The sequence below is a fragment of the Pan paniscus genome, chromosome 13 (assembly GCF_029289425.2).
Source record: "Pan paniscus chromosome 13, NHGRI_mPanPan1-v2.0_pri, whole genome shotgun sequence".
In the NCBI taxonomy this organism is placed as follows: Eukaryota; Metazoa; Chordata; class Mammalia; order Primates; family Hominidae; genus Pan; species Pan paniscus.
Window position 1 is genome coordinate 115,641,180 of NC_073262.2, and position 23,244 is coordinate 115,664,423.

The following is a 23,244-nucleotide window of genomic DNA, read 5'->3' on the forward strand; positions in this document are numbered from 1 at the left end:
CTTGACTTTTCCAGAGTTAGGTTAATTCTACATCTATGTTCCCAGAGAACTGTGTATGCATCCTTATTAGAGCTTTTGTTTCATTTTATTTTATTTTTTTAAAGTATGTATTTCCTACCAGACTATAAAGTAAGTGTATTAAAAAACTGGGTCCATTTATTTTTATACCCCAGAATGTTCTATATAACTTGGCACATAGTAAGCTCTTGATAAATGTTTTCTGAGTAAAGTGAAAATGCCTCTTTTCCTTTAAAAAATTCCATACTAGAAGAACAACACAGGGAAAAACATGTTTTAGAAAAGAAAGACTAGGAAATATAACTATGTCAGATATTTTTTAAAAACGAGTAATAGTTAAATCATTTCATGGAGCTAATGGCAACCAAAATGACAGCAACTCTCATATCTACCACAAAAAAGGAAAACAAATAAATAACATACAGCAAGAGAAGGGAATAGATATAAGTTTCATTGTGGTTCTGTTTAAAAAGAGACATATGCCAAGCTATTTATATGAGACGTATGTTAATGATGAACTCTAGCAGCATTTTACAGAACCATGTTTTTCTCTTACAGTATTTTTCAACTCCTACCTCGTATGGCCAATTTCCCATTAGGCATGTTAATAACAGATAGAGGAGATTAAGGATAATCTCAAATTATTGTTATAACAAACCCAGAAAAAGTATGGTATGAAATGGCATGAATGTAAACTTATGTGGTTAAAATGATATCCAGTATTTAAGAATATTTGTTTCTATAAATGGTATCAGAAGCTACCCTCAATCCCTTCTCCTCTTTGGTTTTACCCTCTGCTCTACCTACCCAGTGCCCCTGCCCCTTTCCCACTTTCCCCCACTTGGTTCCAGCTTCAGCACCACCTGTAAAGGGCCTATGCCTGTGGAGGGCTAAGCAATCTGGGGAATAGGGGTTAAGACTGAGACCCCAGTTGTTTAGGGGACATGTCTTTGCTTCTCCCAAAATATACTTGTTTAAATTTTTCGTTAGCATTTGATTCTCTAAAAGTTCAATCTGCCAACAGATAATTCAATGTTGATTATAATAATTTATCTACATTTTACCTCCCTATTACCATATAGTCTTTTAGGAGTATGTATGCAATACAGAATTCCATAAATAACTAGGAATGCAAAAATAATAAATAAAGTTGGAAATGCATAATGCCATCAAATGTCAGAACTGCAATGGGAGAATATAATATAGAAAAACTAGTAGCAATGCCATAAGGTGTTCTGGGGAAGACTTGGTATTCCCCCAAGTTTCCATCAGCTTCCAGCCTCAATTTACCCTTAAATCCATCAATTTAAATAGTAACAGTGTATTTGGTCAGCAAATGAAACTTCTAATGCTTAAGTTATTGCTGGTAAATAACAAATTTATAGGGAATAGCACATTTACTGTTATTCAGTTATTTAATGTTCTCAAATGTTAACAGTAAAGCAAACCATTTATTGGGCATTTATTACATATCCAGTCACATTTAATCCTCACACCCAGCCTATGAGTGACACACCCAGACACGACGTAGCCAGAGCAGGTTTGGCAGACTCCGAGACACACCATTTTGTAATCTCTATGTTCCAGATCCTATGCTATCATCAGCCCAGGTAATGCAAGCTTGAAATATCAAATTTACCAAGACTTGATACACAGATAGGTTTGTAAAAAATGTTAATAATGATAATACAAAAATAAATGGACTTGATCACAAATCAATAGAATTAGATTCTTTAAATTATAGAAACTAGAAGGAAATGCTTCAGTTGTTCAGGATAACAAGAAAAATTTTAAATTAAAAAAGTTCCCAACTCAACAACACATAATCACTAGCTGTCCAACAAACACAGTTCCATAGTATATACTCTATAAAACAAACAGAAAACCCCAGAAATAATCCTTGACCTGGCTATATCTAAGCCAATACATAGATATTTATATTTTAAAAGTGACTGTCGCAATCCCCAACTATACCATTTAATACTGGGCAAACCTTTTTTAAATAAAAGATATACAAGTGGCCAGGCACAATGGTTCACACCTGTAATCCCAGAACTTTGGGAAGGCAAGGCGGGCAGCTCACCTGAGGTCAGGAGTTTGAGACCAGCCTGGCCAACATGGCGAAACCCCGTCTCTACTAAAAATACAAAAATTAGCCAGGCCTGGTGGTGCATGCCTGTAATCCCAGTTACTCGGCAGGCTGAGGCAGGAGAATCGCTTGAACCGGGGTGGCAGAGGTTGTGGTGAGCTGAGATCGTGCCACTGCACTCCAGCCTGGGTGGCAAAGTGAGAGTCCATCTCAAAAAAAATAAAATAAAATAAAAAATAATTTAAAAAAATAAATAAAAGATATACATGTACTAATAAGCTGAGATTTTTGTCTTTGTATAAATAAAACTTATCAGTAGACAAATCTAATTAGTAAGACAAGATAGACACTACAAATCTTAAGAACTGAAATTCATTATTTTCCTATATAAGGCTGATTATTAAAATTAACTTTTCAGGAACAGAGAATTATTCATTGATAAACCCTAGGGATTGCCTTCCTACCTGCCGTAGTGTATTTAGAGATCAGGATGTTTTCCTTGGAGAATGTTTTTTGTGGAGAGAGATGGTGTCTAATTTTGGTCTAGATTGTTTTGCACATTGTAGAAAGCAAAATCAGTAATTTCTCATAAAAATTAAACGGCCGATTGGAGAAATTTCAAATTATATGACTGATCACTTACCTAACAGAGATGAAAATATTCAAATAACCAATTCATTCTTTTAGGCAGCCTACAGACTAATGTGGAACCAGCTCTTACTATCTGGTTAGATAAACGAAAAAGAAGAGTAAATAGTACCTTCCTTTGGTATACGAAAGGTTGGTTGTCATTATTATGCTAATTCAAACGTTATCAGAAATAATTTGGGAGTATTGCAAAATTTCAATACAGATTATTTGCAATGTATCCCAAAGCTCAACTCATTTAAGTTAAAGTGATCTAAAATAGTTTTAAACAGCATAAGATTTTATCTTCATGTTGAACTACAAAAGCAGTAGGGAGAAATAAAAATGATGAATCCAGTTTCTACCCACCATGGTGACTCATGACCTGCCCAGCAGCCTCCATGCTGACATTCTGGAGATAGTTGTGGCAGCGTTCCTTGTGCTCCTCCAGTGAACTGCGCTGCTTGTAGCTTCGTCCACAGTAGTTGCACTTGTGAGGTTTACCCACTGTGAAGAGAACTCAAGGTCAGTGTGCTGTTAGTCTTATCAACATTCAAAGCAAAATCAATAGCTAACTTTTGATAGTCTGGAGGAAGCACTCATATAATTTTCAGACTTAAATCTCTTCCTCCTTTACATTCCAATTTTGGTAAGAAAAGATAATACATTTCTACCAAGACAAAGACAAGAAGACAGGTGGATCGTACCTCTGGCAACAGGGGAAATACTGAATCAAATTCTTGCTCTGACTGTATTCTAGACCTTGAGGGCCTGATGATCAATCTTCAAATTATCTCACTCTTAATACACTGACTCTCAGCTTTGACTCATTCAAAAGACAAATCAGGAGTATCCTAGATACATCATGAGTTGTGTTTTTTTTGTTTGTTTGTTTTCTTTTCGGGTAAGGGCAGAGAATTTTACAGAAGAAAACTTAAAATGCAACAACTTGAAATGTCACAGTTTAATAAAGAGATTATTCTTGGGTACCAAGAAGATTAAAAAGAACTCAAGTGGTGAGAAAAAGTACAGATGAAAGTAGAGTTTCCTTTCCTTTCACCTTGGTAACAACTATTCACACATGCAAAATTTTGTGGCAGGTAAGTATATTCTCCCTCATCAGCTTTTATAATACCAAGAATTAACCTACTAGGTTCTTTGAGTCAGGATTATTACACAATACGTAGTTACAAAATGACAGTAATAGTTTCCAAAACATCTCACATTCAGGAAATGAATTATTCCCTAATAGCTAGGGAGCCATTATCTCAGTGTCATTATCTCAATACATCTGTTAAAATACTAAGATGTTCAGTAAAAAAAACTTTAAAAAACAAAGAAGAAAAATATAATCTCTATGGAAAGAAGCATGTTTTAATGCATGACTCTTCATAAGGACATCACAGAGCACTTTGACTCTTGGTTTTGAATGAATACAGAACAACATAAAACCCCAGGTGGTCTGTGCCAAAGCCCTCAATAGTAAAGCACCGTGTGATCCAGGCCCGTGTCTCTATTTGACTCCCATAGGAATTATTTAGTTTTGCTCAGAGAATAACAGACAACTCTTTTTCATGACCAAAGATAGCATCCCTAACTCCAGTTAACTTATAAACCCATGCTATGACACTGGTCACAAGAGGAACTGAAATACTATAACAAGGCAAGGTATTCGTGGCTGCCTGAAAGTTTCACTGTACTGATGAAAAAGAAAGCTACACCAAACCTTTAGATTGTAATTGAGGTACACATAAATTAAGATCAGTTATTTCATAATCATAATTGTTTGTAAACTATCATAAAAGCTATTTATGGAGTGATTATTCATTTTTTTAAAAATGCTTGGCAAACCAGCTTCTATTTTTTGGAACCATGGATTTCTGGGAAGTAGCTGAGAATACTGTGCAGAACTTGTATCACCATGTGACAGCATTAAAAATACAAAAAATAAGTTTTGCTGAAATCATCTAGTGTAAATACTATAAATAAATTTATATGTAATTATGTTCCAAGATATGGGGCTACATAACAAAAAGTATCTGTTTGCTATTAGCATTACTCAGTTTTGGGTTCTTCTGTAATATTTCTCTAGAAATAGTAATGAATTTACACTGAACAAGTTTATTAACCAATTAATACTTATTAAGCACTTACATTGAAGCTAATAGCCCACTGTAAACTACTTCAGTCATTTCCAGGTCTGCCCTGGTATTAGTCCCATCACATTATGATGCCTCTGTTGTACTATGAGCATATTCTCCTATACTTTCTTCCCCTTATTTCTGTAAGCAATCATTATACCTTCTCAATTTAATTGAAACATGGTTTTTCATTCTATTCCCCTTGGCTCACAACCCTCTAAAAGTCCCAACTCACCTGATAAGAAGGAAGAGACATGTAGTTTTTATGTTTTCTACCCACTTTTTACTACTCTCATTACTATCCCATCTGCTTTATTTCAGCTTCTCCCATTTTGTCCTCTATTTTAAAGCATCACTCCTTCCTCTTCATCCCATCATTGAGTCCAACAGGGATCTGAGTTGGGCTTTGTTCTAAATGTATAACCCTAATTTTCCCAACTCTTCATCTCCATTCTATTCCAGCAACCCAATTATTAGGTGACATGTTGGATTTGGACATTTCTTAAAACTATTCTATTTCCAATAAATTTGCTCTGGAGACAATCTATCCTTTTACCTCTCTCATTCATTCAATAACAGACTACTATGTACCAATGCTCATGAGGCTAAAATGTAAAGTGGAAAACAAATTCCCATGGTGCCTATCCGTATGCAACTGACAGTCTGGTGAGGCAGACAGACATTTAAAAAATACACAAGCAATATATTACAAATTGTGGGCAGTTGCATGGAGCAAAAGAATGGTGGTGTAGTATAACCTGGGGAAACTAGTTTGAAAAGGTTGAACAAGAAGGTCTGTTTGAAGTAGGAACATTTCAGGTGACAACTGAAGAAAAAGTAGTCATTATATAATTGGGGAGTGAGGGTGGAAAGGCAGGATTTCAGGATTTCTGAGACCTGTAGTCATTTATTTTCCTCTATATACTTAGCTCCTTCAAAGTCTACATTCTGCCCTTACTACTCTTTTGAAAATTGTTTTCAGACATTGCCAACAATCCCTGCAAATTCAATGGCTCTACTATCTCCACAAGACCATTTCCTATCCATTTCATACTATTTCTTAAAAATAAAGTTCATAAAAATAGTTTATACTTACTCCCTATACATGTGTTTATCTGTACATGAGTTTATCTTTAAAGTAATATATAATTAATACATATAACATATATATTCATATAAAAGGACCAATATTTCACTACCTTTATTTTTATAATAGTTATTATTATTATTACTTCATATTGTTACCAACTGAAACGGACTTTTTCTGGTATTATTGAAACATTTTTGAAAAGTCAGTGGTCTCTGAATCACTAAATCCATAGGCTTTTATTAATCCTCTGTCTTCCTAATCTCTTGGCCACTATCAAGCTTTCTTGTGTCTTGGGTCTCCTGTTTTAGCGTCTGAGATCAGATCCTACATTCCCCCTCACTGCTTCTCAGTTTTTTCCTAACTTGCAAATATGTTATATGCATCCCTTCAGATATTGTTCTCAGTACAATGTTCTCCCTCTTTGCTCTCTAAATGAAGTGCTCATTTTTATGAAACATCCACATCAGGTCAAGAATAATTTCCCATGTTTGTAAGCTCCAACCGGCCATGTACATCTTTCAATGTCTGAGTGAATCCCTTCCCTACAACCAAAACGAAGAGCATCAGGACATAGCTGTCTCCTCTGCTCTCACAGAACTCTGTTCGTACTCTGTTGATGCACTACTTATAACAACTGTGTTGTAATTAACCATTTGATACCTATTTATTTCCCTAGTCCAAACGATGAGCTTCATGAGGAGAGAGATCTTGTTTTACTCAATTTTAAATTGATAATACATACCGAGTTATTAAACACAGGAGACAATATGTATTTGCTGAATGACTACTTCAAATCCATACTTGCAACTGCCTTTTGAGTCTTGCCTCATGGATATTCCCCCAAAACCAAATCAAACATTCAAGATACCCAAAACTATCTTCCTCCACAAAACTCCCTCTTTGTTCTGACTGCCCTTCTGTGCTAGTGTTACCACTGTTCTAATACTCAAGATTCACAACAATGCACCCACTTCTGTTACCTTCTACCTCTTTTCCTACTTCCAAATAGCTGCTAAATTCTATATACTGGACTCGTAAAATGATTCTCAAGTTGATCCCTTCTTTTCATTCTCACAATCAACATCCTAGTTCAGGCCTTCATTATTGCTCACCTGGGCCTGGCATAATAGACTTCAAATAGGCTTTCTCTTCCCGTGTGTAATTATTTTATTCCTCTCTCCAACAACTTTCAATAACTGTTAAGTTTTATTGAATTAAGTCGAAATCCCTTTACCTGGCATTCAGCACCCTATACAACTGGTCCCAAAGCACACATCCCACTCCTACCCCAGGCCCCAGTCAAAATTACTTTACACCTACACTTCTGAGTTTTGTTTGTTGCTGTAATTGCCTCACATGATTTCTACCTCTTGAAATCCTCCACATCCTTCCACTTCCAACCTCCTTAACTCTGTTCCATTTTAACGTGATCTTTCTCACTAAAGAACTATTCCTGTATTGACCCTCATGCTTAGAACACTTCCAACACTCTATCATTCTATCTTATATTATTTGTGACTTTTATACTGGTATTTACACACTAATTTTCATCTCCATGTTGGAGATCTTGACCTTTTTGAGAAATTATAACAATATCTTATGTGTCTTTGTAACTTCCGAAGAGTTTAGCAGGGTGCTTTGCTCATAGAAAGAACTAATAAGTGGAGTTTTTATGAATGATATAATTTCCAAACTCTTTAAATAGCTTTTTCTCATTAGTTTTTCTTAAATCTTTTTCTAATTTCAAATGTAAAATATTCATATAAAATTTTTTTAATCACCAGTAAAATCCATAATTATGTCATTTAGAAATAACTGTCTTTGGTATTTCTGTATCATCCTCTCGTGTTTTTTTAATGCATGCAAAGATAAATTTTGGTATGAAAATGAGTTATTTTATACACTGTTACTTTATAACCTGCTTATTTTACTGAACAATATATTTTGAACATTTCCCCATTATTATGAAATGACATTTTTGTTGCTGCTGTTAGGTAACACTTTCTCCCAGATTCTAGATTTATGGTAATGCTGAATTATTCAGTTTGCTTAGCATTCTGAGTCCTTTTCTTTTACTACGTTAATGATTATTTTTCTTTTTACCATAGTTAGATATGCCCATAAAAAAAATCAAATAGTCCCAAGTGGCATTTAATGAAATACATAGTCTCTTCCCCATGCTGCCCTACCTGCCCCCAAGCAATCTAATCAAAATCCCAAAAAGCAACCATTTTCAGCTCCTTCTTTTGGTGATTGTATTCATATTTCTAAATAATACATGGGTTATTTTTATTCATCAGGTTTAGAGATAATCTATTGCTTCTCTGTCCTGGTAGTTAAGGATTCAGCTCTCTTACAAACACCCTCTCAATTCTCACTTCTGTGGTCTTTCAATAGTTACATAGTCATTTCTGATTAATAGTATAGAAATGGAAATTTCCAGTAGTCATAGAAATATTAATCATAACATACTATTTGGCTCAACAGTGATTACATTTCCTTTTTTGTGCAGCTTTTAATTTTTCCTAGAGTTAATAATCGTCTCACTTTTTATTTTGCGTGTGTTTCTGTATTCAGTGCCACTTACCCCCTCCTCTGAGGTTCTCACATCTTACTGATAACTGTTCTAAACACTCAGAGTCCAAAACAATGTCATAGGTCCTTGCCAATCCCACTTTCCTCTTGCCTTCTCACAACCATTGGCACCCCTTTCTCCAGTTGGAACTGATGGTACCCTGGGTTTATTACAGAGTTGTTATCCAGAACTTTCCTTTGTCCCCCTCATGATTAGTCTTCTGCTGCCTGAATCCCATGTTTTCCTCTTCGTTGGGTTTAGAATTTCAAGGTTGAAAGTCATTTTCTCTTAACATTTTGAAGCCTTTTTTTCACTGGGCTACTAACCTCCAAAGTTTCTTTTTAAAAGTATTATATAAATATAGCTTTATATGTGGCCTGTTTGTCTGAAAGCTCTTAGTAACTTCAGTTTGTCCTTGATGTTCTGAAATTTCTGAAATATGAGCGTATGTCTCTGGTCTAAAGTCTCTAATTTGGATGTTTGTCCCTTACCTCTCAAGAAATATGTGTCTGTACTATATATAATAAGTATATACTAGTTCACATATTGCAGAATATTTACATATATACAGATAAAACATATAAATAAGTGTTTAACATTGATTCACATAATTACTATAGTTGTCAAAAGTCTATGGCTATTTCAACTTAATTTTTATATATGGCATAAGAGTCTTGGACCATTTTTTTCAAAAATATGGGTATTCAGTTGTTCTAGACCCATTTATAGAAAATATTATCCTTTCCCCCCTTAAATTATCTCAGTACCTTTGTTGAAAATCAACTGATCAATTTGGGTTCTATTTCTGGACTCTATTCCATTCCATTAACCTCTATGTCTATCCTTAAACCAACAGAGCAAGTCTTAGGAATAAATTTGGAATCAGGCAGTGCAAGTCATCCAAATTTGGCTTTTCAAAATTATTTTGGCTATTTTAGGTCTACATTTCCAAACAAAGTTTGAAATCAGTTTGCAGAAGTTAAAAAGCTTGTTGGGATTTTGACTGAAATTGCCCTGAACTGACAGACTCAATTTCAGGAGAAACCAACATCTTAACAATACTGAATCTTTTAAATCATGATAATGTCTCATCTCTGCATCTATTGAAGTCTTTAATTTATCTCAGCAATGTATTATGATTTTAAGTACACAGTTCTTACACATATTACTTAATTTAACTCTAAGTATTTCATACATTTTGGGATGTTATAATCAATGGCATTGCTTTCTAAATTCCAATGTCCAAATGTTCATTCCTAGCATATAGAAATACATTTGATTTATTCTCAGTATGTCAAAGAAATATTTGCATTACCATGTTTATTACATCATTTCACAATAGCCAAGATATGGAATCAACCTAAGTGTCCATATTTTCTTATTACACTCATCAAATGATAACCATCATGATAAGGAAGTTCTTTTCTACTCTGTTGCAGAGAATTTTTATAATATGTGAATGCTGAATTATGTCAAATACTTTTTCTGAAACTTTAAAGACAGACTAAAATCTTTTCTTTTTTAGTCTGTTAATATGGAAAATTACATTGTGATTTTTTTTCACCCAATGTTAAACCAACTTTAAATTCCTAAGATAAATCCCACTTGGTCATGATATATTATCATTTTTATATATTCCAGATTCAATGTGTTAAAATTTTAAGGACTTTTGCATCTGCATCATGAAGAATACCGTTGTGCAGTATTTTTTTCTTGCAATGTCTTTGATTTTGGTGTCAGAGTAATGCTGAATATAATAATTTGTTTGGAGGCCTCCATCCTCCCTTTTCTATTGTCTGGAGGAATTTGTTCCTTTAATGTTTTTCTTAAATTACATTTTCCTTAAATATTTGACAGAATTTACCAGTGAAGTCATCTGGAGTTTTCTTTGTGGGAAGGTTTTTAACTTCAATTTCAATTCCTGGAATAAATGTGGGCTATTCAGAGTGTGTATTTCTTCCTGAATGAGAGTCAATAATTTCTATTTTTTATTTCATCTAGCTGAATTTGACATAAAGTTGTTCACAATATCCCCATATTATGCTTCCAATGGCTACAGGATTTTTAGTGATTTCCGGTTTTTATTCTAGATGATGCCAAATTATATGTTCTTTTAATATTGATTGATCTTGCTAGAGGTTTATCTATTTTATTGATCTTCTCATATAATCAGTCTTCGATTTCGCTTACTAATGGTATGCCCAACAAGGCATACCATCCCATTAGTAAGTAACTGTGGCCATCTAAGGATGAAAAAACAAAACGAAACCCTGTTTTGGGTTTCAATTTATATATTATAATTTTCCCAAATGGATAAAAAGTTGTTAGGGCACAAATCATTATTAAGTTGTTTGGACCTTACTACTTAATAAAATGAAACTTTTCAGTATTACTTTTAGCCCTAAATGCACTTTGACAAAATTATTAAGACACTACAGTCACAATGAACCAAGAAAGTTTGGGAAACACTGAGCTAGGTAATAAAATGTAATTTGTATTTCTTTTACACTTGCATTAGTGAAACTAAATATTAAACAAAAAAATCATTAGACATTTGTATGCTATCCTTTCAAATGATCTATTTCATGCCTTCACCTATTTTTAAATTATGGTCTTACTGCGTCTTTCTGAATAAATTGATCAGAAATTGATCTCTGTATATATTAATGCCTTTGACTTATTTCTTGACTTACCTATTTGACTTATGCTTTTTTTGAGGTTTAGAGGTTTTACATTTTCTTGTGGTCAGAATTGTTGGTAGTTTCCCACGTTGTGATTTCTTTACTGTTTTAAGTTTTAAAATTCTGCCTGATACGGAATTTTTTAGAAATATCCACACCTACTTTTTTTTTCTAAATCTTTAGAAGTCTTAATGACTCTAGGTTTATTTTTTTAATGAAATGATTAAGTGGGAAAAGAATATTTTAGAAAGGAAACAGATCTCTACCTGAAAAGTGAGATATCTTTCAAAGAGAATCTCTTTATATGAAATCATTTCAGGATAATTAGGTGTCTGTCAAAAATCATTACAGTAAAATAACTTTTATCTCTCTAAGGACAGTTTACTAAAGTAGTTGAGGTTGGGGGGATGAATGTTAAATGTTTAAACAAGCCTGTGAGACTTGTTTATATTTAATGCAGATTTCTTAGAGATTTACAATGTATATGAGCATTATCAGAGGTTCTTTTGGATGTTTAGCTTCAAGAACAAAAAAGCAAACAGACAAAACTTATTCAACCCAATGTTTTCCAAAAAAACTAAATATAGTACAATTTTTTATTTTAGCAACTATTAATTTCACAAGTAAATAATTTTTTGTGAACCTACTGTGAAGAACGCTGCATTATGACAATAAAAGAGGCACAAAAAGCCAGCATTAGTAGTATTTTTCTTTTTTCTTTTTTTTTTGTTTGGTGAGATGGAGTCTCGCTCTGTCACCCAGGCTGGAGGGCAGGAGTGCAGTGGTGCCACCTCGGATCACTGCAACCTCCGCCTCCTGGGTTCAAATGATTCTCCAGCCTCAGCCTCCTGAGTAGCTGGGACTACAGGCATGCGCCACCAAGTCTGGCTAATTTTTGTATTTTTAGTAGAGACGGGGTTTCACCACGTTGGCCAGGCTGGTCTTGAACTCCTGACCTCAAGTGATCCGCCCGCCTCGGCCTCCCAAAGTGCTGGGATTACAGGCATGCGCCACTGCGCCAGGCTGCGTTAATACTGTTTACTCTTCTTTAACAGGATATGCCAGGTGTTGAGCAAAGACATCTAGTTCCTTTAACATAAATTTCTTGAGCACCTCCAGTATTCCATGTCCACGTTCTAGGTGCTGTAGATACAGCACTGAATGAGACAAATGTCATTCCTGCATCCACAGAGCTAACATTATTAACCATCCAAATATTGCCATTTGTTTTATAATGTAATAACAATGCTCAAAGTAAACTGAAAATCTTATACAGGACACAAACACCAGGAAAAATTGTATATAAAAAAGTATGTATGGGACCTTTAAAGTAAAATCACAGACATTTGAAAGCAAAAGAAAACTGCTTTTGATTGTTTCGGGCACTCTGGAAGAAAAACAGGCACAATTCAAACAAGAAAATGTCTTATGTAAGATTATTTTTATAAGAGTCTAAGTTGTTGGCATCTACTTTTCTATCACTTTAAGTTAACATATTTCCTCAGATTTCTTGAACTTAACACCTAAAATAAGGAAGCAAAATGGGATGAAGCAAAATATACATTGTAACATATTTTGGCAGTGTAACAGTTATGCTTCCCCAGCATTTCCTTATCACATAAAGTATTTTATTGCTTATTTTGAACATTGCTAATAAAATAATTAAACAATAAACGGAAGTAGATGCTTAATCTCTCTAAATTTTTACACTTCTGTTAAAAACATATACATATCAATTGTTTATTCATACAACATGTATTTACCAGCTGCCTAAAATGTGGCATATATAATCATAATAATAAACATTATATTCAAAAACCGTTTAACCCCTAGGGATGCTCACTTCTTTCACTGTAAGTGTAACATAAATCATTTAACAGATTGGTTGATGAATTTAGGAAAAAGAGCTAGAGAAAGAAAGTATAAAGGTGCAAAAAGTTTTAATGTGGCCAGGAGATGGTACAGTAAAATCTAAGACACAAGAGAAACAGCAGATATATTCATTATGGGGAATAAAAAGTAAACAGAAAGGCTAGTAAGAATTTGCTAGGCATACGGATTAAATGAATAATCCAAATTATATAGACTCTTCCTTTTAATGAGATTTCAATTAATCAAACCACTGGCATATCTTGGAGATATTGCAGGTTGAGTTCCACCCCATCACAATAAAGAATATATCCTGATAAAGTGGGTCACTCAGATAGAAGTTATGTTTATATCATACCATAATATATTAAGTGTGCAACAGAATTGTGTATAAAAACAATGTATATACCTTAATTTTAAAAATACTTTGCTGCTAAAAAATGCTAAAGAGGCCAGGTGCAGTGGCTCACACCAGTAATACAAGCACTTTGGGAAGTGGAGGCAGGAGGATCACTAAAGCCCAGGAGTTCTAGACCAGCCTGGGCAACATGATGAAATCTCATCTCTATAAACAATACAAAATTAGCAAAATTAGCCAGGGTGTGGTAGCATGCACCAGTGGTCCCAGTTACTCGGGAGGCTGAGAGGCTGAGGTGGGAGGATCACTTGAGCCCAGACAGTCAAGGCTACAGTCAGTTGTGATTGCACCACTGCACTGCACATACATACATACACTGTAAAGATAATCTGAGCCTTTAGACTCATAATCTTTCCACTGGTGGAGGAGGGCGTTTCCTCGATGTCGATGGCTACTGATTGATAAGGCTGGTGGTTGCTGAAGGCTGGGATGGATGTGGCAATTCCCTAACATAAGGCAACAATGAAGTTTGCCACATCAGTCAACACTTCCTTTCACAAAGGATTTCTCTGTAGCATGTGATGCTATTTGATACGATTTTACCCAGAGTAGAATTTCTTTCAAAATTGGATTCAACTCTCTCAAACTCTGCTACTGCTTTGTCAACTAAGTTTATGTAATATTCCAAATCCTCTGTTGTCATTTCAACAATATTCACAGGATCTACACTAGAAGATTCTATCTCAAGAAACCACTTTCTTTGCTCATTGTAAGAAGCAACTCTTCATCCATTCACATTTTATAACGAGACTGCAGTAATTCAGTCACATCTTCAGGCTCCACTTCTAACTCTAGTTATATTGCTGTTTCTATCACATCTGCAGTTCCTTTATCCACTGAAGTCCTGAACCTCCTGAAAGTCATCCATGAGGTTGAAATCAACTTTTTCCCAACTCCTGTTAATATCTTGACCTTCTCAGATGAATCACAAATGTTCTCAATGACATCTAGAATTCTGAATCCTTTCCAGAAGGTTTTCAGTTTACTTTGCCCACATCCATCACAGAAATGTCTATGGCACCTCTAGCCTTATAAAATGTATGTCTTAAGTAATGAGACTTGAAAGTTGAAATTACCCCTTGAGCGTGGGCTGAAGAATATATGCTGTATTAACAGCCATGAAAACAACATTAATCTGCTTGTACATCTCCATCGGAAGTTTTGGGTGACAAGGTACATTGTCAATGAACTGTAATATTTTGAAAGGAATTTTTGTTTCTGAGCAGTGTCTAAACAATAGGCTTAAATTATTCAGTAAACCATATTGTAAACAAATGTGCTGTCATCCAGAGTTTGCTGTTCCATTTATAGAGCACAGGCAGAGTAGATTTAGCATAGTTCTTAAGGACCTCAGAATTTTTGGAATGGTCAATGAGCATTGGCTTCAACTTTAAGTCACCAGCTGCATTGTCCTACCAAGAGAGTCAGCCTGTCCTTTGAAGCTTTTAACCTAAGCATTGACTTCTCTCTAGATGGCCTCTTCTTCTAATAGAAGGCTGTTTTGTCTACACTGAAACTCTGCTATTTATCACAACCACCTTCATTAATTAGCTTAGCTAGTTCTTCTGGATGAATTACTGTAGCCTCTACATCAGCACTTGCTGCCTCACCTTGCACTTTTATGTTATAGAGATGGCTTCTTTCCTTAAACCTCATGAACCAACCTCTGCTAGCTTCCAACTTTTCTTCTGCAGTTTCCTCACATCTCGTGGCCTTCAGAAAATTGAATATTGTTAGGGTCTTCCTCAGGATTAGGCTTTGATTTAAGAGAATGTTGTGGCTGGTTTGATCTTCTATCCAGACCACTGAAACTTTCTCCATAATCAGAAGTAAGGCAGTTTTGCTTTCTTATCACTTATGTGTTCACTGGCGTAGCATTTTAAATTTTCTTCAATAACATTCCCCTTGCATTCACAATGTGGCTGTTTGGCACAGGAGGCCTATCTTTTGGCATGTTTTGCCTGTTGACATACCTTCCTCACTAAGCCTCATCATTTCTAGCTTTTGATTTAAAGTGAGAAATGTGAGTCTTCCTTTCACTTGAACACTTAGAGGCCATTGTACAGTTATTAAGTGGCCTAATTTCAGTATTTTTGCATTTCAGGAATATAGAGGCCAGGTGAGGGACAGAGGGACAGAGAAACTGGCCAGTTGGTGAAGCAGTCAGAGCTTACACAACATTTATCAACACAAACATTTAAGTTTGCCAGCCTGTATATGTGTGGTTTGTGGTATCCTAAAACAGTTATAATACTAACGAGAAAGATCACAGATCACAAAACAGACATAATAATGAGCAAATGTGAAATATTGCAAGAATTATTAAAATGTGACAGAGAGACATGAGGTGAGCATGTGTCATTGGAAAAATGGTATCAACCGACTTGCTTGGAATTAGGGTTACCACAAACTTTCAATTTGTAAAAAACGCAGTATCTGTGAAGTACAATAAAGTAAGGCACAATAAGGGAAGTTACGCTTGTATTTCCTTTCATCTGGCTTTCTATATTACAATAACTCAGGCTTATGAGTAAGCAAATAATTTGGATAGCAAACAGCTCCCAAAATAATCAATTCAGAAGCAAATAGCTTGCTCTAACTTATGGAATATTCATATAAAGAATATGTATTTGTATATCCAGAATGTGGTTTCTTACTTGGATCTCAAATTCTAACCCTAATGCCAGTTGTGTGTGAAGCCTAGGTTAAGTTAAATTAGGAAATAGTTGTACCTAACTCACAGCATTTCTGTGAGTATATATTTTTTTAATCCATATGGAAAACTCAAGGTACTTAACACACAATAAATGCTCAATAAGTGGAAAATCTTTTTTTTTCCCTGTAGCAGTCAACATCTTATAACATATTATATGATTTTTTAACTGATTCTTGCCCGTCTCCCCTTATTAAAATGTAAGCTCCACAAAGACAGTCTTGCAGTCCACAATCTCACAGAGCTTACATTCGAGTGAGGTGGGATGGCACAGACAACATGTGTATAAACTAAACACCAACATAACCACAGATTCTGATTCAAGCTTTTTATTAAGATAGAGATAGCAAAATAGAACTAAGGGGATGCTTCTGGTAGGTTGCTTATGGATGCCACTATTTTCAAAGAGATGACATTTAAACTAACATCTGAAAGATAATAAGGCAACTATGCCAAGATCTTGGGAAAACGCTGAAGTTGTTGACTTCTAGGATCATCCATTAGTTCAAAAAGTAGGAAACAATAAAGAAACCTCGGGTTGCAAAGAACCCAGAGTGAGGCGTAAAGTAGTAGAAGATCAGAGAGTAGAAGTGGGCAGAACCACCAATGGCCATGATTAGTAGTTTGATTTTATTATAAAAGCAATGGAAAACCATTAAAATATTTTAAGAAGAGGAGTGACATGATTTAAATCAGATTTTAAAGTAACATTCTGGTTGCTATCTGTAGAATAGATTGGGAAGCAGGAGTATAGTGGCTGAGAGCAGAGACCCTAGATTCAGACAGACCAGAGCTTATATCTCAGCTTTCATGAGTATATTGGAAGTTGGATAAAATGTAAACATATAGTTATCATGGTATGATTTTTTTGCTATATCAGATCATAATTTTTAAAGTACTCTCACAAATATAATTTATACTATTGTTAGATTTATTTTGTTCTAAGCTGCTATATGTCTTCAAGCATCATGATAGATTTTTGTTTATAAGAGCATGATACAATTCTTGTTTTATTGTGCTGTGGGTGTGTATGTGTGTGTTTGAAATCTAATCCAATAATACATTGTTGCCAAACCATGGAAAATAAAAGAAAAATAAGGTGAAAGTATAATCTGTATAAGCTGAGGAGGCATACATGTAATATGTAAAATGACTGCATGAGGACATTAGGTAACATCTCTTTCTTTAAACTTGACTCTACTTATCTGCAAAATAAGGCCCTTAAAATAATGCTTGTCACAAAATAAGAACTTATTAAATATACCCATAATTTTTAATTTTTGTAATAGACTAATACTTATCATGTACTAGGAAACATACTCAACCACCATTGACCTCCATGAATCTTTAAAACCTTTCTAGTTAATATAAGAATATTCAAATAAAATAATCTGTCCATTAATTCATTCAATCAATATGGTATATAAGGGATGAAGATGCAAAACAGAATAAGCTCTCTTCTTTGAGATGCTGGATCTAGGACCTTTTATTCTTATCCAGATGCTTATAATCATTATCATCATATTTCTATACAATTTAAAAGGACTCCACTCTGATAGATTTCTGACACCTTACATAAAATTTTAATTATATTCTAAATATATTTTACATGCTTATGATGAATGATACTTGGTTTTCATCTTTCTTATTTGTCTGATTTTCTACCATTTGAGAGTTTTCTTACAGTATTTGGCAAGATAGTATAGGCTGTGGATGAACAGGTTTCTTTGACTCACATACACAGATCAAGTAGGAAAAATGGAAAGAAATGGTAAAGTTTAGGTTAGAAAAAAACATCCAAACAAAACACACCACACACACACACACACAAGTCCCAGTGTGTCATGCCCTTCTGGATACTAGGTGAGTAATAAAGTTTGCGTGCAGCCTCTCCACTTCTGTTGTGGAGTTCCAAACATGTCAGGCCTGCAGATTCATGGTGTGGAAGGGAAAATGTGAAATGGCCAAAGTTAAGACTGTCCACACTAAATCCATGCACGGTACAAAACTGTGGTAGCAAGCTTTGGAATGAGGACAGTGTAGATTATTTAGAACAATGAGAAAGCAGCTAAGAATCTTGTCCATTTCTTTAGAACTCCTGATAATAAAGGAGGAAGGAAAGCTTCCTACAATAAATTGATCTTCTAAATAACTTGCACCAAAGTGAAAAGAGCTGCATAGAATTATAAAAGAAAGGCTTATTAATTCCTTCTAGAAATAGGGTCTGAAAGAAGCATGACTACTACAATTCATAAAAGATGCAATTGTATATGCTATTAAAAGTTTTACTTTCTTTTATTAGAAACATATAATGAAGAGTAGATACATAATGGTTATTGGTCTGGGGTAGGGGGAAAGAGGTGTTCTACCTGGTGGAAATCAAATGGGCTGTCTTACAGCTGGCCTGACTGAAAGTGGCTTTTACCTTCTAGGTAAATTTCAATGAGTAGGACCTCAAGTGTGTGTTTTAAGAGTCAAGAATGAAAATATTAATCCCATCTCCTTTCTTCAGTGTTTATTGCAAAGCATACAGTGAGGCACCAAAGGCATCAGTATCAGAATTTGATGGATGAAATCAGCACAGCACAGTTATGCAAATCATGTGTGCAACTGACACTGCTTGTGTAATTATCAGTATAATCCACCTCTATCAGCCACCTCCAGGAAGGAAAGGAGGGGCTGAGGGTGGGGAAAGTTCACACTTGGGAGATCACCCAGAAAGTGGGCCAGGTGCCAGGTCTACAATCAGTTTAAAACAGTTCCTTCTCATGAGAAGCCTGCAAGACAAATTATACTACATTTAATGCACCATCACTATTATGAATGAGCTGCACTGGATTCAATTTCTAAACCAGCATAATTTAATTCAATGTTTCTATCCTTAAAAAAAAAAAAGTCATGGTGGTCTGTTTTGTTGTGTTTTCTTTTCTTTTCTTTTCTTTTTTGAGACAGAGTCTCACTCTGTCACCCAGGCTGGAGTGCAGTGGCAGGATCTCTGTTCACTACAAGCTCCGCCTCCCAGATGCACGCCATTCTCCTGCCTCAGCCTCCCGTAGCTGGAACTACAGGGGCCTGCCACCACGCCCAGCTAATTTTTTTGTATTTTGAGTAGAGACGGGGTTTCACCGTGTTAGCCAGGATGGTCTCGATCTCCTGGCCTCGTGATCTGCCCGTCTCGGCCTCCCAAAGTGCTGAGACTACAGGCGTGAGCCACCGTGTCCAGCTGGTCTGGTTTTAAAATAATGTAAATATGAAAACAACCGATTATCATAATCTTCTGGCCAAGTACCTAATTTTCAGAAATTTTTGTCCTCAATCATTCCACAAAACTATCACTACTATTAATATCCAAAGGTGTATAACTTGCAGCTATCCCATCTTATACAAAACATTTTGCATGATACATACACTGAAGAAGTTATTTATGTACTTTTTTTCTGGAAGTCATTACAAAAAAAAAGTGAAGTAATGTGGAAGCAAATGGATGAAGGATTGAGGGAAAAAGAATTATAAGAAAGACGAGAAAGAGCAGACCACAACACTCAAAAGAAGAAGGGAAGATAATTTAAATAAAACAAAATAGAAACTGGTGTATTATAAAAGAGAGTAAGTGATGACAAATGCTACAGTACATTAGAAAATACTTTAGCTTATGAAATCACTGATCAGTTGTCAATTTAAAGAAACGATGTGATTGTGATAATAAATTCCTTAGTAAGAGACAACAATGCGTTTGAGGGTATACTACTCTCATGACAAATTAAGAGACTATTTCTATGAGATTTAAAACTAGAGCAACTAACATTATGTTGTTTCTTTAAACAATATGGTCAAAGATGAGCTCCATCTTGATCCAAGCCACATGGTAATTTTTTTTTTATTTTTAAGAAATTTGAAGATATGAAGAAGACCATCTTGTCTTACCAGTTTCTCTGAGGGCATGTAGCATATACCTTAAAAATGCATGTTAGTTTGAAATTCTATTAAAGATAAATGTGCAAATATATTTAAACACAGGATGAGTCATAATACTTTACAGGAATTTTCTCATAATAGGTGAAGGCATAACTGAACAAAATATAAACTAGGCTATTTAATTGGGATTTTTAAAAGTTAATATTAGGAACTAGTATAAGCATTCAATATTTCTGAGCTATTTTTGTGGATAAAATATAGTCCTTGGAACTATAGGGACTTGAAAAATAAAGATAGTCCATATATATATATATATATATACTAAAAATGTTTTTTAGTTGGGAGGAAGTTGTTGTTTTAACAGATGGGGATTTATATGGTACATCTGGTCCAGTTCCTTTTTATGGAACAGAATAGCTTTAAACTGACAATTAGACATAAACAACAAACTTCATAAGCTGAAAATTGTCAAACACTGAGTAGGTCACAAAGTAGTGTTGTAAAAATCAACATTCCTAAAGTGTTTGGAAGTAAGATAGATACATGTTCAGAATAGTTTAGGCATATCAACCCTAAGTCAAAAGAACTTTGTAAGGTTCCTCAAATCTCTCTTACTCCAAAGTTACGTGATACAGATAACTAATTTTACAAAGTAGTTATTTTTAAGTGATATACACAAATAAATAACTATATCATATGCTCAATGCTGGTTCAATTGAAAGCTGAGGTTTTACTTAGAATTTAATAGCATTATTGAAAATATGAAATAATTATTTTCTTAAAATGAGGATGAACAAAAATATTAGAAAACAATTCCTTTACTTATTTTCTTACTTAAGGACATTTTACTTATAAATCTTTGAAAAATAACTTAGTTTTAGAACAAGTATCTTAAATATATGGTTCTCTTAATAAGTATTTGGCTTTTTTAGAATTATAAGAGACAATGAATAAATGTCTTTGGGAAATTAAGATTTTTAATTTTCAAATGTATTTGGATGATTCCGTTTTTGAGCAATACATAATTTTCATAGTAATCTGAACCAGTATAATTCTTAGCCAAAATTGAATTTTTCATCTGGTAGAAAAATATTTTGAGACTCTATGAGATGCATTCTGTTTTTTTAACTTTTATTTTAAGTTCAGGGGTACATGTGCAGGTTTGTTATATAGGTAAACTTGTGTCATGGGTTTTTTTTTTTTGGTATAAATTATTTCGTCATCCAGGTATTAAGGCTAGCACCATTAGTTATTTTCTCCTGATTCTCTCCTTCGTCCCACCCTCTACTCTCCAATAGGCCCCAGTATGTGTTGTTCCCCTCTATGGAGACACATTCTTACTCATCATTTTTCTCTTTATAATTTATAAAAAGAAATGTTTAACACACATATGTTTCTCATATATTAAAATTATACACTCTTCTGTTTTAAACCTTTAATTTGGGTACAGCATAAGAGTATATACAAAATATACCTGAAATGCTAATTAGAAAAAACATGTAATTCTATTTCCTCCTAGAATTTTTAAAATAACAAGTATGCTAAATATTATTTTGACTAATAGGGGTCCAGGGCTTAATTTAAACACTATCCCCTCAGAGTATTAGGTATAATAAAGAAAGTAAAAGGTGTAATATATATAATGTACAAAGTATAGTAATCAAATTTATAAGAATGCAAGAACTATAATCACCTATAAAACTGAAAAATCTGAGACAAAACTAATAAAAATCATTTTTGTAGCAGAAGCATTGATTCATCATTAAATAGTCACTTAAGGGTGGGCGCAGTGGCTCACGCCTGTAATCCCAGCACTTTGGGAGGCTGAGGCAGGCGAATCACCTGAGGTCAGGAGTTCAAGACCAGCCTGGCCAACACGGTGAAACCCCGTCTCTACTAAAAATACAAAAATTAGTTGGGCGTGGTGGTGCACGCCTGTAATTCCAGCTACTTGGGAGGCTGAGGCGGGGGAACCACTTGAACCCAGGAGGCGGAGGTTGCAGTGAGCCGAGATCATGCCACTGCACTCCAGCCTGGGCCACAGAGTGAGACCCTGTCTCAAAAAAAAAAAAAAAGTCACTTAAATACTATGTTAAAAGTTTACATGATGCAAAGTAGATGATTTGTATAGTAAATCTCAAGATTACTGAATAGCAAGAGTTTCAAGTATAGACTAATACCTTTTATTTTCCTATAACTTTATGTAATGTATCTCTGGGACATGTTTTTAAAAGTGCAGTTCACTTTCTCAGTGGGCTAATAACTTGACTGTAATCTTTTTTTTGGGGGGTGGGGGGATGGAGTCTCGCTCTGTCACCCAGGCTGGAGTCCGCCTCCCGGGTTCAAGCAATCCTCCTGCCTCAGCCTCCCGAGTAGCTGGGACTACAGGCGTGTGCTATCACGCCCAGATAATTTTTTGTATTTTTAGTAGAAACACGGTTTCACCATGTTAACCAGAATGGTCTCGATCTCCTGACCTCATGATCCGCCCACCTCGGCCTCCCAAAGTGTTAGGATTACAGGTGTGAGGCACCATGCCCGGCCACAACTTGACTGTAATCTTTAGCTGATCTTTGTTCATAAAACATTTCAATTATTTATTTGTCTCCCCTTTCCCTCTTCTCCTTCCCCTTCTTAAAATGTCATTTACATTTCACATAAAAAAGTTATTATTTTTTTCTTTCTTAGACACTTCAAGGCTATCAGATGTAGGATATCAGACATTAGTAGACAAGAAACATTGGCACTGTGAAGACTCAATATAAACCTTAAGATGTTAATTCGGTTTCATGAAAACTTATTTTAAAATAAACTAGGGCAAAATACTAAAACAAACAAACAAACAAACAAAAAGAAGTAATTTGGAGGGAGTGGAGACTACTCTTTAAGGTGTGGTAGTAGTGACTGATTAGCAAAATCCAGAGAGAAAAGATAACACATTGTAGTTCGCATCATATAATAGCAGCACCAGGAGATTTAAAGAGTAAATTAAGTGACTTGACAACGTCCCATAGCTAATTTGCAGCAAGGCCACCCTAAAACCCACATGCCTTGATCTCCTGACTTCTAGACAGTACATTTTTTTTTTCAATCATTAGGAGTTACTTC

At 34.8% G+C, this 23,244-nt stretch overlaps 1 protein-coding gene across 2 annotated transcripts in view; it reads right to left on the reverse strand.

Annotated features, from left to right (window-relative positions):
• Positions 1 to 23,244, reverse strand: part of IKZF2 (IKAROS family zinc finger 2) — a 151,134-nt gene that overhangs the window by 18,360 nt on the left and 109,530 nt on the right. For both annotated transcript variants that reach the window (XM_034955067.3, XM_055109073.2), the window contains one exon: positions 3,104 to 3,241. In XM_034955067.3, the coding sequence (XP_034810958.1) occupies positions 3,104 to 3,241 (138 nt within the window). The remainder of the gene's footprint in view (positions 1 to 3,103; positions 3,242 to 23,244) is intronic.